General features: G+C 35.1%; 1 protein-coding gene across 6 annotated transcripts in view; it reads right to left on the bottom strand.

Annotated features, from left to right (window-relative positions):
* The window catches only part of CPEB4 (cytoplasmic polyadenylation element binding protein 4), an 87,424-nt gene that overhangs the window by 40,221 nt on the left and 26,369 nt on the right, over positions 1-20,834 (bottom strand). For all 6 annotated transcript variants that reach the window (XM_077137678.1, XM_077137673.1, XM_077137675.1 and 3 more), the window contains one exon: positions 12,145-12,226. In XM_077137678.1, the coding sequence (XP_076993793.1) occupies positions 12,145-12,226 (82 nt within the window). The remainder of the gene's footprint in view (positions 1-12,144; positions 12,227-20,834) is intronic.

Below are 20,834 nucleotides of genomic sequence, written 5' to 3'. Positions count from 1 at the left end.
GGGCAGGTGCAAAGTTGAAGATCTAAAAGTTTCAGACAGAAGGGAATGTCTAGAGAAAATCTATCAAGGAGCTGATCTAATTAAGGAATTCAAAAGATTTCCTACTGCCAGTAAACCTAACAACAAACCAGCAGGCAGGAAAGCTATTTTTATCCAGGCCAGAAGCCTCTGACTCTAGATACTACATTTAGAGGACAGAGCAACAAGATAACATGCCTTAAGAGGATGTTATGATACCAGTGATTAATGGCAATTTTTAAGCTTTCAGAAACTAGACATAGCTTTTGTTCAAACTAAACCAAGCCAAAGCCAGTTAACAAAAAATAAAATAAAGAAGGATAACATCATGGAAAGAAAAATGGAAAAACAGACAAATGGGTGGTAAAAATGTTATCCATAGGGAAGTAGTCTAGAGGGAAAAAATCCAGGGTGGGGGGGAAGAAGTCAAGTAATAAATTAAAATTCTCCTAACTTGCAACTTTGGTTGAAAAAGCATGCACTAACGTGGGACAGAAATCCTAGAATGAGCTGAGACTCAGCATCAAGGGATCGAGAAAACCTTCTCAATCAAAAGCGGGAAAAGTGAAATGAGACAAAGTGTCAATCGCTGAGAGATTCCAGAGTCAACATGTTAACCTGGAGGTTATTCTTACGCATTAAGTAGATATCACCTTGTTATTCAAGATGTAATGGAGAGGCTGGAGGGAACTGCCTGAAAATGTAGAACTGTGCTCCAGTAACCATGTTTCTTGAAGATAATTGTATAATGATGCAGCTTTCACAATGTGACTGTGTGATTGTGAAAACCTTGTGTCTGATGCTCCTTTTATCTACCTTGTCAACAGACGAGTAGAACATATGGAATAAAAATAAATAGGGGGAACAAACGTTAAAATAAATTTACTTTGAAATGCTAGTGATCAATGAAAGGGAGGGGTAAAGAGTATGGTATGGGGCGGGCCATGGTGGCTCAGCAGGCAAGAACGCTTGCCTGCCATGCCAGAGGACCCGGGTTTGATTTCTGATGCCTGCCCATGTAAAAAAACAAAAAAAAAAAAAAGGGGGGGGGTATGGTATGTATAATTTTTTTTGTTTTTGTTTTATTTCTTTTTCTGAATAGATGCAAATGTTCCAAGAAATGATCATGATGATGAATATGCAACTATGTGATGATATTGTGAATTACTGATTATATATGTAGGACGGAATGATCAAAATAGGGATGTTTGCATTTGTTTGTTGTTTTTTGGTATTTAAAAAATAAAATTAAAAAATCGTAAAAAAAAGAAAAGAAAAAGCATGCATTATAAGAGGTGCATTTTCCTAAAAGAACCAGTGAATAAACAAAGAATTGTGAAATGGCACCAAGGTAAAAGTGATTTTGAGAAATAGCTCTCTATACTAACATAGACGTAAAATATTAAGACAACTTACCAAATATCTAGGGACCATAAGCTAAGCTGTTTGTAAATAACAGAACTTTTAAAGTTCTCAGATTTATACATATCCTAAAAATAATAAAGACTTTTCTATGACTGACTGTAGAATGTAAAAAGAACCAAGAGTAATGCCCTTACTTATAATCATTACTTTAAAAAACCAAACACTACCCACTACACTGATAAAAAGTCATCTTCAAAACTGGTTACTGAAGTCCAACCCCCTATTCAAACAAAACAATCAGCAAATGCACTAGTTGGCTTTCTGCATACATACCTATCATCAACTCTCATTACTTACTTATAATAAATTCTTATGATTTTATTGAGGCTTAGTGAAGAATGTGCTTGAATTTCATATCTCTGCTGAGAATTTCACCTTTTGTATTTTTCGGGAGGCTCAACCACTATATTTTCCTATATACACTTAAAGCGCTGGGTATTCCTATTAACAGCGTTCAAAACGAATTTAATAAACAGGCTGTTCAAAAATATCTACTAATTATTTGGAGGACAAGCTGCTTGAGGCGAGGGATCCTTGTTTTTATTTCATTCCCAGATGTATTCCAATTGCCTAAAATACCACTTGACACATAGATGATGGTCAATATTTGCTTTGTGAGTGGCCTCAGAGAGCTTTAGAATTTATACATATATATCTAAACTCATTCTCAAAATGGAATGAAGATGAGGGTAGGGAAGGGAACTGTAAATGTGACTCACTTAAGGAACATATATGCTTAAGTCCCATGACAATCTGATGAATCAAAATCAGGGAAGATAACAAGCCGACTTGGAAAAGTTCCCTCAGTGATTCTGTTTTGACCTCCACCCAAAAAGAGGCACTCTTAATAGGAAACCAGCAGGAGTGAGACCTGAATCTTTGATAGATTATGATAAAATATAGATTTATATTCTATACCCGGTGTAGAAATTTTAATGCTTACCCCTTTATCAAAAGCATACTAAGTAAGACAAAAAGATTTTTTATGATGCTTGTCCCCCTTAAAGGCTAGATAATAAATACCTAATCTATTAAATCAGGAGCCAGAGGCTATGTGTTCCTATCTTGTTCCATGAGATACCAGTTAGTTGAGTGACTTTACAGAAGCTATTGCTTTTCTCTGAAATGTAATTTCCTCAACTGTAAAATGGAAATCATAAAACCCACATAAAAAGTTATAGTAAGGATTTGAGTTAGAGATAATGCTCAGAAGAGGCACTTTCTCGTGGAACTGGAGTTAACACTGCTTTCTATACAGAAAGTATTCAGGTCTACCTCAAACAGAGAAAGTGCAGTACAGCCTCAAATGTGTTCTGTGATTTACTACCTGGTCCATGGAATATGTGCAAATATTTGTGGAACTAGTGTATAAACAGAAGTCTAAAATGTAAGATAATTCTTACATTGTGGCTTAAGAAGATAATTCCAAACCATTGTGGCTTAAAGAAGGCTCTAATTGTACCTGTCTCCCCATCCTAACAAGGGCTGCCATGTGAACAGCTCCGGGGTATATACCTCTCCTCATATGGCGCCCCTGACCCAGGCACTGTGCAAGATAGAGCCTGAACAGCCCACACTCCTAACCCTGCTTTAAAGGGCAAAGAGATGGTTTCCAATAACAGAGATGAAGCTCCAAAACGCTATTTGGTGGAGATGGCAATCTAGGATAGGGTAAGTAAATTCCCCACTCCTCTCTCTGACCTCCTACTCATTCTATTTCCTCTATTAAATTCTTTTTCACTATTTGTTATATACCTTATGGTAATGGGGAACATTTTGATGTCAAGAGCCTGAAGCAAAACAATTAGAAAAGTTCTCTCTAAGGCAGACAGGGTTCACAACCTTTCATAATTATTAAGACCTAACTTTGGTCAAAATAATTCATACAGGCTCCTCTCCATGATAGTAACTGTGGCCCCCAACTCCTACCCACTGAATACTACAAGAAAAACAATAAAAAACCTAATAACAAAGGCTACTATAAATTGAGCAACATCTTTAACTCTATTTTAATTGCAATAACAACATTCATAGGCATTTGGAAGATAATTACGCATATATAAGAGGCATTTTACCATTAAACTGGAATGCTGATCACTACAGGTTCAGAGACCCCATCAAATAATTCCCAAGGTTGAAGAGACCCACGGTTCACAGGTTAAGAACAGAAATATTTCCCATGGCCATGTTTAAACAAACTGCATACTATTTCTTGGCCTACCTCAAAAAGAAAATATGCAATCCTGAAGAAAAGCCTTCATTCAATCAACTAAATTTGAATGATCTTTAGTTATATCCCTTCTACAAGCATTAAATATTAAATACTACCATACCCAGATGAAAATGATATTCATGTAACTATTTTCAGTCATTAAACTATAAAAACTTTAGACAGCAATTTAAAAATCATTAAGCCCAACCTCTCTGTTTAAAGCTAAGTAAGTCAAGGCCTAGGGAGAAGTGACTAGCCTAAGGCCACTAAACAGCAGGCAACACCAGGTTTGAACACAATCCTAAATGTTTCTCTCCTTTTTTACTTCTTAACATTTCAGTCAATCTACTGTAAAATAACTTCTGTTTACAATGAGATTGAGTAGTAAATAGCTCTTTTTAAACAATCATACCAGGCAGTATGGATTGGTGTATTATTGTAAGTGCAAAAAGAACTTAGGGCCAGCAAGTCAGCTTTCTTTTTTAGGCTCTTTATACTTCAATTAATCATGGTGGCGCCTCAGAATTACAGATGTACACTTTTTGTTGGTCTTTCAGGAATAAAAAGGGTTTTCTAATTGGCTGATTCCTCCTTCTCTTTCCCAATATACAGCAACTGGCATCAACACAACTGGATTCCGAAGAGATCATGGAGCTGCTTTCCCTTCAGAGTTCCACTAATGTTCTTAATTGACTGGTTACCAGGTAATACCCAGAATAAAATAAAGCCTTGCTTTTAGAACTGAGTGTACTGGTGTGGGACTGAATTCATAATCAGTCAATTAGACAAAATAATGAAGCCCAAAGGCAGTCTGGCCATCTCAATTTCTGATTCAGAGAGTAGTAACTGGTTTAGAACTAGTTAAAAAGTTCCTGTTATAAATTTTTACTGCTAACCAGCAACAAATTCACCAAGTTTTCTCTCTTATCCCTCATTTTGTTTTAATAGCAAGGATAGCAGCAATATGAGGGGGAAAATAAAGAGAGGTTAAGTAAAGAAACTTAAGGAATCAGTCTACACTGCTGATAAATGTATCAACTGCATAAAGCGTTCAGATAGAAATTCCATGCATATCAGGAAGTAATAACTTTGTGGCATAATTATGTAACTGTTTCCTCCTTCCTATTGCTAAATTGTATGCAAAGAGAATCTTGGATATTTTTATTGCAGCTATCAATCAGGTGGCGTTGCTTCCCCTCCCCCAAAGTCAGCAAATAACATATTCCAGGATTAAATAACAGGATCAAGGAAGGCCTTAAATCCTTCAGAAACAACTCCCTATTGTCTTACTCCATCATCAAAAGGTCTTTCGTTAAGCAGATACTTATATAGAGAGCTGTCCTAGAAGCTGTCAGGACATAGAATAGCAGGTCAGCTCTGTATACAATTTTACAATACAGAAGAAAAAGAAAATAGAAAGCAATGTGACACAATTAAAAGGTACACAATATATTATATTAATTTGGATGTGGAGCACAAGAAAAATGGACCTCTATAAATCTTGTGGACCCCCTCTCTCCTCTTTATACTTTTTATACTATACTACATATAGATCTCTAATATTTATCACTGACAAATTGTTGACAACGTCTGAAAACCTTACCACTTAGATGCCATTCAGATTTCTGAATGGAGAATATTATTTTGTCTGTACACATGGTAAAACCTATACTTATTAAGTTGTGCACAATAGTTAACATGAAAATGTAAAACATTAAAGAAAAGGATTTGTTGATTCGTTTCCTGATTGCTGTTTTCTGATTTATCTCATTTTTAACTGCCACATCTAGTTTATTCCATTAATAATCCCTGAGTGTGTCTACACAAAATTAAGTCATAATGACTATAAAATAGGTGCGTTTTAACATAATTGGAAAGGAGAAAAAAATTATGAGTTAAAATAAAGTTTTAAAAAAATTTTTAGCATCTTTAACTTTCCAATAGCATAAAAGGCCTATCACCTCTTCCCCACTCCCTGCCTCCCTCCCTTTACTCTCACCTCTCATCCAGGTAGAAGAGTTGCAACAATGTTTTAAGATGACTAGACAATTTTCATGGACTAAAATAAAATTCCTTGTACTCAAAGTTCAGGATTAAGATGAAGTGACTGCTTAAGTAATTAAGAACCCACATCACAGAAAGCATAAAACAAATTTACCCTTTGTGACAACAGCTTATATGATTTTCAACACAAATAAAAACAAGAGTTAAATATGCTATCACAAACGTGAGGAGGGTAGAGGGCAGGGGATCATTACTCCCTCCTTAACAGTGTATGTTATGTAAACAAATAAAGCAGATGGGGATCTGGCCAACACCCAGAATGCATTTAGTATGACCTAAATTGGTATTACCTAAATTAGTTTCAGTTTAGAGGCCAAGTAAGGAACACTTCAATCCTATGAGCACAACAATAGTGTTCACAAACATCGAAATTTTTTTCTCCCAGGCATTTCCCCGTCCCCTCCCCCACATTAAAAAAGAAAAAAGCAACCAACAGCCCCTATCTGAAAAATGTAGCCACGCTGTTCAAAACTCACACTTTCAGATACTCTGCCTACACAGTGTCGTGAGTAATCCCACAAATCCTGACCAAAAGTAAACCAGAAAGGAGACAGTTGTTCAAGATTAATAATATGCCCTGTACCAATAATACAAAGAAAATCATACCCCACAACTCTGCCTTCCTCACAAAAGGAATTACCTCAACACAGAAGCCCAGGTCCCACCATAGGGCACAACTACGCAAAAGGAAAAGAGAAAGACTGTTTAGGATGTTCCATTTCAGCCGTCAGGAAGGGAGAGTACAGATGGAGGGGAAATACATTTTATTCCTAAATCTCTACATACGAAGTTAACTGTGGCAGTTTTAACTGTATTCTTTGCTAAGTAACTTACCATTATTCATGAGGCTTCTAGAAGTAAAGCAATTTTTCAATCTCGAGATACCTGAGCTATTCCCCTTCTACACAGTTCTGAACTACTTGGTATCATCCAAACAAAGAAGGAACCAGCCCAGACCAGGAAGACTCCAACCAGTCCTGCGGTGTAGCTGCCTGGCTGCCTCTGAATCTTAAAGACTAATGATGTTAAAAGATCCAGCAATTAGCCAGAAGATACTGGAGAGCACATAATAGTAATTTACTTGGAAGGAGAAATCTGTTTATGAGTCCACGTAAAATGAGCTGGTTCGCATTATCCATTTTTTCTTTACTGTATTTTGTATTAGGCTCCATCAAATGTCCCTTAAAGAAAAATGCCCAACTAACCCTGGGGGGGGGGGGGCATGTTGCAGAGTAGTCTTTCTCCAATTGCCAAAGGAAAGCTCATTTAAATGGAAAAAAGAGGTTAAATGCGGTAAGAAATTATACCGCATCTCCACGTCTATTAAAATAAATCACTTTAATTTTTTAGCAACAGAACTTGAGTCCCTTTCATTTTTAAAATTTTATTTATTCTCAAATTAATTCAAATTTATAAGTGAATCACATGATATTTAGTCTTATTTCCAGCAACTCTCCTAGCAGATTTCTAGAGAATTTTAAGTCTACACAAAGTCACCATCAGTATACAATATCTATTCTAAAACATCTTATATCCATATACAACATATGTTCTCTAACATAGAATACTGGGTGACTGCAATCTGCAATATAGGAATACCATAAGCATTGTGTATGTACCAAAGGAAAAGTTAGGGTTTCTTGGCTATTCGTCATTATAATATTTTAAAGTAGCACTAAATTTACTTTCTCCTTCCCATAAAGATAACAATTTAAATACTTATCTCAATAACCACTCTCATAGTGACATTAAAAAATCTTACATAAAATTAATAAAATAGGATTTCTGAACTAAACTTTCAACTGAGTTAAAGGATTTACTTCTAGAGAGAGTACTATAAATTCATTTGCTTAGCACAAAGAGGCTAAATGGAATCATCACTTGACTACTCATTTAAGCATTTGATTCAAACACAGCAATGAAAAACAGTAGGGGAGAGTCCCCACATTTAATGTGTAGATAAGGAAACAAAAAATACATCAAAAGTGTTTTAAAATGCAAAGTCACAACACCTTCAATAGTCAGGAATTAAATACACAGCATTTTTGGAGAGGATCCACAGCACTTGAAATAATTCTACTAAATGAATTCTTGAAGCAAGTGAGGCATAATGTTTTTGTTTTTTCTTTAACATACTCCCACTACTTCTCTACATTAGCAATAGGTTTCCTGGGCATCATGGGGATATGCAAAAGATTGACACTTTAAACAACTTGCATTTCTGAATGCAGACATCACTGCTTACATTCAAATGAATATTTAAAATGCTTGAAAACTCATAGAGAGCTTGTGCTAGATATGTTGAGTCCCCCCCACCCCGCTTTCAAAAATTGAAAGCAAGATACAGACTACAATATTAAGAGGAAAAGATTCCATTTTCACAATATTCAAAGGAAAAACAGGATGATACTTAGACTCATTTTAGTTAGGTAATATTTGAAAAAATACAATATTTTGACAATTAATAGAGTGCCTTCGTTTTCTCAATAATCTCACTGGCCGATTTTCGCTTTCTCATGAAATGAAGCAAGTTGGATATTAAATTGTTTTCATATATAAGATCTAAAATATCAACCACTATTATGGAATTGTAGGTTGTTTACTCAGTCTAACATATGATAATTTTCAAGCATGATTTTTTGTCTCTCTATTCCAGAGCTATCTCCCTTCTCCTACCATTCCATAAACTATGAAAGAAAAAAAATAAGAAGCTCTTTAATTTTCAGAGGTCTCTCCTACTATACACTGAACATTACTACTTCATGAACCTTTGACTGTGTCCAACCTGTGCTTCAGAAGGCTGAAAACAGATGTATTTGCACGTGGTTTTAATCTATTTTATGGTGCTCTACTTCTAAACATTAAGTACCAATTTCACAGGCCAGAAAAGAACACAAATAACAATAAGATACAATATTCCCCAAATAATCATCTCAGCACCTACAATAGTAAAAGGAGATTTTTCTGTCCAGGTGAGGAAAATGTTTGATAAGCCTAATAATAATACAGCAATGTTCACGTAGCCACCTGGGAGATGGAAATTCAAAATCAGCCTCTAGCTTAGGCAAGAGCCTGAGAGAAACTGGGTGTGCTGTGCAGTGAAGAAAATGAAATCAGTCTCTGGGGAAGAGCTTCTGAGATTGCCATAGACATTGGTTATAGAGAAGACAACATACAATCTCATGGATAGAAATAACGTGCAGACATGCCAGCTGACCAGAGAAAGGACATGAAGATAAGAAAACCCCAGTACATTAAGAAAATGATAGCAGTCTTAAAATTGTAGCAAACAGCTTTAAAATAAACTGAAAAAAATACATATATATATAAATTATTAAATGAAGTCTAGGTATTCTTTTGAGCATTTGTTTAAAAAGATAAAGGTTTCCAACAAGCCAGCTGGAATCAGCAAAACATTTATTCATAAAGAAACTCAAACTCTGTATTTGAAGGTTCCTAGACATATTAGGCATTTGTCTATTGGTGGCAAAAATAAACTTTTTAAACATTAAAAGTTATTTTTCCACCAAATGGAAAAGGTAAATTCAATTTTGTCTTTTTTAAAAATGTAAATAAATAATGTAGCCATGCCAATTTATTCAACTTGGAGTTTTTGTATCAATTTTTAGGCTTTATTATTTAAACACATACAAACAGAAAACTACCTATCAGTGAAGAACTGCAAATGAAAGATTAAAAATAAATGGAGTCACTCAGTATATTTTATGAAATAATTTTTAACAGGAAAACAAAAGCCAAACAAATTTTATAAGTTGCCTTCACTTCATATGAGGGAAGATAAAAAAAAAAACCTCTCAAATTCATCCTCTTAATTAAGTTTTTATACTTTTTTCCCTGAAAAGCATACTGTTCTCTACTAATCTCACAGAACTAATGCCCATTTTTTTCTGTCAACTGTTTGTAGACAAACAGTGCATATGAAAAGGCTATTTATATATTTTCCAAATGGATAAGCAGATTTTAGATGCTTATTTGAAAAGGACAATGCATTACTTTCTTAAGGCATTCAACTTTATTATCACCTTTAAACAAAGTCTTACAATAGAACCACTGTTAAAATCAAGCATAGTGTTCCTAAAACACTTATTTAAATCAGAAGAGAGTTTATGACAGGAAATGAAGTATTCCCCTAAGCAAAACTACATTTTTGGTAGTGATGTACTACCAAATGATAATACATATCATTTATTGCATGGCTCCTATGAACTAGACAGTGTGCTGGTTGCTATAAATGCATCATATCACTGAATCCTCACACTATCACAAACTGAAGTTAAGTGGCAGTGGCAATTTGCATCCAGATTTATCTGACTCCGTTCTGCCATGCTGCCGCACAGTTTTATAAAACCTTCATATTCCCGGACTAAGTCTGGGTCAATAGATGAGAGTGAGATTTAATATTTCCTGTCGACAGACTCAACTTTTGATCATCCCTACAGAATCAGCTTAAAGAAACTTAAGTAAAGCTTGGTAAGAAGAAATTTTTAAAGCAAACTAGGATAGAAGAAATAAATCTGAGAGAGATGCCCTTCTAAAAGTGATAAACCAAAGAATCCCTACTGATAATCCTATCAGAATAATGTATATAAACAACTGTATCTAACCTAAGTACTGGCTTTTTTCTTAAGAGTCACATAGCAAATCATTTTCACCTGCTGCTGTTTGTAAACTGCATTTTTCTCCGATAAAAACCAGTCACTTATCATGAAAAATGAATTCTAATTATTTATTATCTCTGGTATCTAGCATATAGGAAGCTGTAAAAAAAAGACTGCTGAAAGGAACATACATTAGGAATTTTTTTAAGTTATTTATTTACTTTTTTTGCATTTAACTTTTAATTTTGAAATAATTATAATTTCATAACAAGTTGCAAAAAGTAGCATAGAGAGATCCGTGTACCTTACCCACTGCCCCCACGTCTTATATAACTACAGTTCAAAACTTGGGACATGACATTGGTACATCTGCAGACCTTACTCAGATTTCTCCTCTAGCTACTTTTGAACAGTGTGTAGTTTTTCTGGTACTTCTAACCCTTTTTTCTAATGAGAAAAAGAAGGGTTAATTACTACCTAAATTCAGAGTGCTAAAAGTGGCATATATAAAGTCAACTCTGAGTGAGACATCACCTTTCGACAGAAACAGTAGAATTAGGATTACAGACTCATCCATCAGAATTCCATGAGGAATTCAGAAAAGACCTTTAAAATGTTTGTTCATTTTAAAGTTATCTCATCAAATTGATGCATATTTTTTCACAGATTATTTCCTATCTTTCCAGATCCCCCAAAGCTTTCCTCATTAAAATGTTAGCACTATTAGTCTGTTGAAAAATACTTAAGTTTGCTGCATCACTAATATGGTAAATTTAACTCAAAGGAAAACTAAGCAACACCAGCCACCACCTGAAGCACAGGCTGCCTTGTCATGTTTGACCCCAATACAAAGCTCTGTCTGACACGAAGCAGGTTCATAAACATTGAATGAATGATGAATGAATGAATGAAGTGAGATGATTAACAATACCAAGCATTCCCAATTTCTTTTAAAAAAAAAAAACAAAAAACAAAAGTGCTTTCTAGTAACTGAGATTTTTATGAAGAAAAAACTTCTGTTTTGTGGGGCCTTCATAAAATCGTAAAATGACATAGCTGGAAGGGCCTTTAAAAAACACTAGTCTTGTAATTCTCAACCTTGGTTGCATGTCAGAATCACCTGAGACATTAAAAAATACTATGCCAGGACAGGGTGGGGCCCAGCCATCTGTATTTTATTTTTAAAGCTCTCCAGGTCATAATAAATCCCTTATTTATAATAAGTCCCTTATTATAAAGGTGAGGAAACGGAGGCTCAGTCAGACTGAATTCTTATTCAAGATAGCACACCCAGGTAGTGACAGATTGAGACCATAATCTAAGTAGAAATAGTATTACTTTTTTGTTAACATAAAAAAAATTCAAGAATTACAAAAGTTCATTTTAACTTAGAAACTTTTGAGATGTGAAACTAGGTAAAAAAAAAAAAAAAATCTATCAACATTATGAGCTCTTCCAAATTTACAGTCACTGGCCTGGGTAGGGAGGCATATACATTTGGGGCACTGAGCAGTTTGCCTAAGATAAAAAATGAGGTGTATGGTTCATGTCTTTCCAGTTAACTGTCCATCCTTAGCAATTAATACTCTCGTCATACTCTTAATCGGCACTGTAATGGGCCTACTCTGGATGTCCAAATATACTTGAGTATTTAATAAAAAAGAGGTAACATTGATGAACTTACTGGACACATATTATGAATCCATAATATATCTCAAATTATTCAGCAGATTTATTATATAATAATATACACTTTTAACTGTTTACTAAAAGCAAATCACTGAATTTCTAAAGTTACAAAGTTACCTTTAATCGAATCATTTTCAGCTCTCATTATGTCAATGAGTGAGCTCTCCAGTGAGTGCATGTCAAATGTCCTGGGGCGATCCTGTAAACACAAACAGTCACAAACCACTTTTTAAAACAGCATTTAAATATAAAAGAAGAAAATAAGCTGCGTTAGATGAGACACAGATCAAAATACAGCAATTTTTTTATATCGCTTAGTAATAATTTTTACTTAGTGGCAATTCACTATAAGACATCAAAAACCATAAAAGTACACAGGGCTCGGCAAAGGGTATTATTTGAAAATGATTTATGATAATAATTTCAACCAAAGCATTACTTTTATTTGTAAAGTAGAAATAATTAAAACTAATTCTTATATTAGTTAATAAATGTAAAAATAAAATTCTTAATCCTTTCCTGCCACTTAAGATGGCAATAACCGGCAAAACGTTCGAAACTTGTTCTAGCAGTTACCTACTAAATTGGCACAGACACACAGTAGTCATAATAGTTATATTTTCTTATAAGCCAAGGTTTGAAAATAGTCATCAAATGTTTATAAGTACACCAAGTTCCAAATAATCCCCAAATAAATATCACTGGGAAATCACGGCAAAGACAAATTAAACCTTTCTTTAAAAAATAAAGATATATCATTGATTTATTCCTCTCTATACTACTAAGGCTGTCATTGACGGTCAGTGATTGATTTTCTCTAAAGATTTATTTTTAAAACAAATAATCCATATAGAAAGTAGACAAACCCCTCCTTGCCCCTTAACATCTACATAAAAATACCTCCGGTGAATTCCGCCCCCCCAATATAAAAATAAATTTGGAGTAATGAAGTGCAGGAGAACCTGATGAAGCAGGTTCTATTCCCCATCCCCCTCCCGTGGCATCAAGTTAGTAGGTCCTCAAACAACCCAATCATTATTTCTGGTAAATAAAGGATAAAAGGATACTGATTAGAGTTAGAATCTGGCTGAGAAAACAAACAAACAAACAAAATACATATATATTTGCATATATACATACATATACAAACACAGTGATTCTTTCTTACAATCTCAACTTGCAAAGTCAGGCTTTATTTTGCTGCTATTAAAATTAACAAATACATAACTTCGGATATTTATGTCACACCTGAGACTCAGAGTTAGAGCTCTGAAGCTATGAAAGTCAGCAGCACCCCATACAAGAACTGTTTAAAAAGTTGAAAAAGTAATCAGACATCGAGTAGAGATATGAATGAAGCTAATCTGGATGGGACAGATCAGAAGACTGGGTAAAGGATGATATTGTCCATATCTTAAAACTCTAATTTAAATGTTAGAATAAAGGGAGAGATGTTTATTTGGTACAAAATTTATATTTTGGGTCATGCACTTCCCAATTTAACATGTATGGTCAGTTTAGCTGAACACCATGAGTGCAAGGAATCTTGAATAGGGCATGAGATTTTGTTGGTTTGTCCAGGTTAGTGTGATGCCCCGATAAATCCCAGAGTGATCTGGACAGAGAATAAAGTACTTAAAATGTCCCCTTAGGAGAACTGGGAGAAAGGGGGAAAGATTCAACTTCCCCATTTAGAGAATTTCTGATACTCTTGCAAGCAATCAATAGGCCAAATCAATAGGCCGAGCCCTCGATCTTGGAGTTCACCCCTATGAAACTTATTCCTGCAAAGGATAGGTCAAGCCTACTTAAAATTAGGCCTAGGAGTCACCCCCAGAGAACCTCTTTTGTTGCTCAGATGTAGCCTCTCTCTCTAAGCAGACACGGCTAGTAAACCCACTGCTCTCCCCACCCTGCCCCCACCACGTGGGACATGACTCCTAAGGATGTAAATCTCCCTGTCAACGTGGGACAGAACTCCTGGAATGAGCTGGGATCCAGCATTAAGGGACTGAAAAAACTTTATTGACCAAAAAAGGGGAAGAGAGAAGTGAGAAAAAAATTGTGTTAGTGGCTGAGAGATTTCAAACAGAGTTGAGAGGTTATCCTGGAGGTTATTCTTACACATTATATAGATATCCCTTTTCAGTTTATGGTGTATCAGAGTTGCTAAAGGGAAGTACCTGAAACTACAGAGCTGTGTTCCAGTAGCCTTGTTTCTTGAAGATGATTGTACATAGCTTTTACAATGTGCTGTGTGATTGTGCAAACCTCATGTCTGGCGCTCCCTTTATCTTGGGTATGGACAGATAAGTAAAAAATATGGATTAAAAAAATAAACAAATAATAGGGGGAACAAAGGTTAAAATAAATTGTGTAGATGGAAATATTACTGGTCAATGAGAGGGAGGAGTAAGGAGTATGGTGTGTATGAGTTTTTTCTTTTTTCTTTTTATTTCTTTTTCTGGAGTAATGCAAATGTTCTAAAAAACGATCATGCTGATGAATACACAACTATGGGATTATATTGTGAGTCACTGATTGTACACCGTGTATGGAATGTTTGTATGTTGAGAATGTTGATATTTGTATGTTGTTTTATCAATAAAAATATTAAAAAAAAAAACAGTGGGTGAGGAATCCAAAAATATACAATGTCCAAACTGTTCTGCCGTTCTGAATAGAGGTTACTAGAGAGAACTAAAATTAAAGTTTAGCTTGATAAATTAAGAATAGGAGATGAAAATCTTTTAAAATTAAACTCTGAAAGGAAGTAGGTATGTATGCTTCTAAGCCATGTTAGAAATAGAGATGCAAGATACTGCAAGAGTATAAGAAACAGAACCTTACAAAGGAATTTGGCAAGCAGGATGCTATATAACCTTTCCTTCAATCATATTTTCTGTTTCATCACTTTTAACTCAAGCTTTGGCTTTTAATAATATTTTACCTCTTAATTTGATCTCATTTGTAAAACTCGTTGGAATTTCAATTTCCTGGCTAACCTCTAGAATCCTCAGGTTGATAGAGCATTTCCACCACTTGAAAGCATTTTTTTTAATCAACCTGGCATCTCTCCTCTGTGTTTTCATACTACTTACCATCCTGTGTTATTACCATTTTCCTGGCAATAGGGACCACTCCTCTTGACCCCACTCCACCGCAGGAGATATTCAGTAGTTCACTGAATGAGTTGTTTTATGGTACAAACTTTCTACCTTTACAACTTGAGGAGGTCATGGGCAGTTATATTTGGTTATAAACCTATATTGGAAGAAGCAGAGGGTATTGCAAGCTTTTATCTGGGACTTGGGGAAGAATGCTTTAACATGCTATTCTGCTTAAGACTGGTCTGCCAAACTCCAGAACATCTTTCCCACCTATTCTCAATATCTTTCCTTTCCTGGCTGTCCTCATCTCTTCTACATGATTTATAGAGAGGCAGGAGGACATCTAGCCAGAATTAGACTTTCTAAGGGTCAGTGTTCACAAAAGGACAGAGACAGTTCTGTTTTTATCCTTCCGTATCTCAAGCTTTATATTAAACTAAAACCCTTATTGCCTATTTTTAGGAACAGCAAAGTGAATTTGAGGCTTAACTTGAAGGGTTAGAAATTAACAGTTACAATATTTCATTCTATTGTATCTGGATTCGTTCTTTTTTCAACAGTCTATGAACCACAACTAGATGAGGCCATCCAAAACAAAACCAGTCTTGGAATCCCTAATTCTTGCTGTATATTCACTTGGCTATGTAATCTAATTGTGAAATTTCCAAGAGCAGGCACTATGCCATGCATCAAATGTTCCCGACATCTATGCCTCAGACAGGTTACAGTGAACCAAGATATCATCCGCTCAGCCCTCATACTGTCCAGAAGGGCCTGTTGTGGCAGGAGCTTCCTGGCAGATGATGTCTGTTTCAGTATGATCCTTTTCTATGTATGCCACAATGTGGAAAAGGTTGAAAAAACACTGTCCTACATTTCTGTATCACTGAGCCTCACACAGGGCCTAGCAGGTAAAAAAGCATGCAAATGTTTGCTAAATCAATGAATGAATGAACTCCTTCAAGCACTTTTAAAACGTTTAAAATATTTTCTTCTCTCTTAACTTCCTTAAGTTTTGTTTTTATATTTCCCCTTTCCTGTTACCGAGTTGCAGGCTTTCTTTTGCCAAAACAACTTAATGGGGAAAAAGAAATTTAGCCTAGTATTCTTTCTTATGCAACAAAGGTGGTAAGCAACCCTATGAATTTCTAGAACTTTCATTTTGCCAATAACTGAATAAAAAGAGCAACAAAGAGAAGCAACTGATAAAGAATACAACACAGATGTTTTTGTTTTAGTTGGTTTACTTCATGAGAAGTGCTTCCAGGAAGCCAAAAAGCCTCCATTTTACCTATAAGTTTCCAAATGAGGTACCGGAATTCAAACCTCCTAGCATATTGCCTGGAACACAAAAATTGTTTTACTAAGTTAGTAACCACTGACATCTAACTGGTAGAGTACACTAAAACTAAAATTCCAAATGAAACTTTAATATTTCAGTAACGATTTGTGGAATGGTAAAAAAAAAACCTCTCTATCTTTTTACACAGATAGTAATTCTTCCTTTGTCATGACTTAATACAGAAGCAACAAGTAAATACCAATATATAAACCTCATTCAATTGGTACTGACTCTCAGATGCAATGTGTTGAGGATTCTCAGGTTCTTCACGGCTTCAGGAGGAAACAGTGCCTCGACAGATACAGTAACAGCCAAGTGTAGAAGGGCTAATGGCACAAGTAACACTTTCTTGCCAATACTATTCTAATATTTATTCTTCTCTAAAGCCCAACCTTAGTAGCAATTATAGTTATTATAAACAACTTTACATTTTTATTAACAATTGATTTTGTACAATGCATTGGCAATTCAAGGAGTTCAAAAGCTACATATTTTGTCAAGTAAACAATCTATTCTCAGAGAGGGTCCAAAGTTTATCATTCTTGATTCACTATGTTAATGATCATTTCTGCCCATTTCTAACATCTAAAAAAAGAAACTAAAATGCAAGTGTCTCTGCTATTAGGAAGCAGGTAGAGATATGGAGAACAAAATAAATAAACCAAGGTATTAGAACACCACAAGCAATTCTGGCTTTTCCACTCAATAACCAAAGTATAAAATCAAGTGGAAAGGAATGGTTTGATTTCCATATACTTATTCTTCAATCATTCCCTTTGCGATTGCTAATTGGGCCAAATATCATAACCACTTATGAATAATGATCCATTTTTCAGGATCCATTTTCCAGAAAATTAATATAAAATAAAAACCTGGTTAAGTGACAACATTTTTTGAGTGGATTCATGTGGATGCCCAAAATATGAACATCAGCATAAATCAGTGGAATGAGCACTAGAAACCAGGAAACCCAACTCTGCCATGTAAAATAAACTTGGACTAGTTTATTCTCTAGACCTCTTTCTGATCTGTAAAATGGAAGGGTTTATTTAGACCTGTCATGTCACTTTCCTAGATCCAAAATACATTTGTATTCTAGCTTTATTTATTCTGAGAAGATATGTGCTTTTCCCAAGAGCTATAGTTTAAATTATGACACTGATTATGTCAATAACCAAAACTGTGAATGAAAATGATTAGCCAAAGCTCAGCATTCTTTTTCCATAAAAAGGCAAGGGTCAATGACCCATAGAGTCTTAAGACAGTGCCACATTTTCATTAATCTACACATAATGCAAAATACAAGCGCTTTTTAGAAAAAAAATTACTTAAAACAATTCCTTTGGACAGGGGTGAGGTCCTGATAGCAGATTAAAAAAGTCAAAGAATCGCATTTAAAGCAAAACACACAGAGAACATTTGCTTTAACACACTATGGCCAGGGAAACCGTAAGCAAAGCAGAATCCTCTTAATTGGGCATCTACTGTAACTGACATTATTCCATGCACTTTATTAATGCTGTTTTAATTAATCTTCATGTCCATGCCGTTTTAATTAATCCTCAAGTTTCCATACAAATTAGATTTTACTATTTCCATTTTAATGATAAAAACTGAGGCTAAGGAAAATCCACACCATTTACTCCATAGTCAGGTGACTGCATAGGACTCAAGCTCAAGTCCAACTCCAAAGAAGTGATGCATTCTTGGGTAGAATGCATTCCTGGGCAGTCAGAAGACCACACGAATTAAGGCATACATATAAATAAATGAGGCGGTCTGCACTAAGGTCCATGACAGCATGACTGTACTGGCAAACAGTAACTCAAATGTTATATAATGAATGAAATAATGAACAAAATATAAAGGGTACTAAAGGATGATGTCAGAGATACGAAAAACATAAGAGAAACAGAAGCCTTATCTCCCTTCTTTCCTTTCGGATGACAGATATGTGAGGCACACAAATTAGAGGCCTATCCCAGGTGTATCGCTAGGTTGTCTGCTTACTACAGGGGTAGAAGTGGTAGTAATAGTAACAATTATAATAATAGTATCATCAGCCAACATTTATCAAGTTCTTCTGCTTTATCTGCATAAATCTCATTTATTCCTCATAAGAATGCTGTACAATTAGGTATGTTCAGTTATTACCCTATTTTACAGAGAAGAAACTAAAGATTAGAGTGATCAAATAACTTAATCAATGTCAGGTAAATGGAGGAGACAGAATTTGAATCCAGATCTTCTGACTCTAAAACATGTGAACTTAATACTCATGAATGAAAAGAAAAAAGCACCAATTATTTTCAAGGCTTCGCAAAGCCAACTTTATTACAGTGCTTACACATCATTTTAGTTTGTAATCTTAACTGTTATATTTAATATACTGGGTTACAGGTTAGTAAGTGGTTTCAGTTTCTGTCATGCTTACTTCATGGGAGAATTTCTAAAGGAAAAACCATACTGTGAAAATCAAAGTTAACAGAAATAACCTTCTGACAAAACAAATCTCTATTTCAAAGGACAGTGCTCTAGGATCCGTCCTTTTAACATGCACCTGACTAATCTGCCTACCAGGCCAAAACAGGAAGACCAGTATCAGCCCATTACTGATGAGATGGCCTTCCATAATATTCCAGAAGCAGCCATCAGAAGCAGATGAACCTGTTGTCTATTACTATCAAGAAGAACAACTAAATTGTCATTTAAGTCACAAACCAAAATCATCATTTGTGGCGATTTTTGTTTTTTTTAACATCCCAGATAGATAATCATAACCCAGTAGTTCTCATACTTGAGAATGCACCAGAATCACCTGGAAGTCTTATTAAAGCACAGATTATTGCCTTCCCCCTCCCCTCAAGTTTCTGATTTAGTAAGTCTGGGAAGGATCCAAGAATTCACATTTCTAACAAGTTCCCAAGTGAAGCCAGGGACCACATTTTGAGGACCACTTTGTTAAGCAAGTTCATTTAAAACACTAACTTCACTAGATACTTAGGAGTGTAATTGGTGGCCTACATCCTGGTTGATCAGCTGTGATGCAATCCAGCTTAAGTGAAAAATTCCACAAGAACCACCCTAAGATTTTCTTATGAAGAGAAGGGCTTTGCTCTCAAACCCTGAATTAAAGCCCTTTCTTTCAAGCTCTAAGTGCATAACTTGGAAAGAGATTTCAATCAAACTGGAATATTTCTACAAATAGAAGAGCTCGGTGAGAAAAGCCTTAAGAGATGAATGGTTCACCTCTAAAAACAAAATATATATCTGGTGCTTTCAGTTTCACAACAAAACATCATCCTTTGATGTCTCTATAGCTAGTATCTTAAGCATACATCTCTTTTCATTCAACAATATAGAATACCTGTTCTTCAGGTATTCATTAATGATATGTCTCCTCCATTTCAAGCTGTGGTCAAAAGTTCTAGAAGGCCATTTCTATTCAAGAAGTCTAAACAAAGAATAGGCTAATTACTCAATCCTCAAGATTCTATCTATTTATAAAGTTACATAATCAAAAACCTATATAGTATATTCTGGTTCCTGTTGGCTTCCCTTTATAGAATTAAAACTTAGCACTCTGAGCTCAGATTTTAATAAATAGAAAATACTAAGTATCTGCTATTTGTTAAACATCTATGGATTTTCTTGTAAAATCTGTTATAAGGGATAATTCATTATATCTATCAATGCCCCACAGTTAAAGACCCATGGGCAAATTACTCTAAAAAAGGTTTCACTCTTGTTCTTTAGAGAATGAAAGCGTCATAACACACTATGTGCCATTTTTGTCTTGGCTGCTGTACTTGCTTACAGCTAAATTTTGTGTTCAGAGGCAGTAACTTTCCTCAGCCTAATTTTCTCATCAGAAGTATACCCCATTCTACCCACCTCTACCACCACTCTGTAATTGGTTCTTGTCTTTTTATCTTGGAAGTTTGTGTGTTTTGGCTTTACCAGACTGATCTAAAACACAAAATATAATTAAATTCAATGTAATCACATTACTAAAAATCAAAGCCAAGATTCAGCTCCACTCTTCACTCATTCTCTTTCTTTAAAAAACATCCATCACCATGATTGTCATCTCTCAGACCTGTGCATCTGTAACAGCCTGTAGAAGTTTCTCTTTCTGGTGAAACTTTTCTTGGTGAAGAAGGGAAAGGAAAATGTTTTGGTTATAAAAAAGTCAATGCCCATGCATCAGCTGCTAAAATAAACAGGAAGTTTGGGATGACAGTAGAGCCCATAATTAATCAAAGGTAACTATGGGAGTTTTAATCCAAGATTTGCCAAGATGTAAATATTCTTCTTGGATTAGATAATATTTATGCCCACAATTCATCAAGAGT

Source organism: Tamandua tetradactyla, chromosome 20 (genome assembly GCF_023851605.1).
Source record: "Tamandua tetradactyla isolate mTamTet1 chromosome 20, mTamTet1.pri, whole genome shotgun sequence".
NCBI lineage: Eukaryota > Metazoa > Chordata > Mammalia > Pilosa > Myrmecophagidae > Tamandua > Tamandua tetradactyla.
Note: the sequence above shows the minus strand (reverse complement) of the source record. Positions and strands in the feature narration are given on the sequence as shown.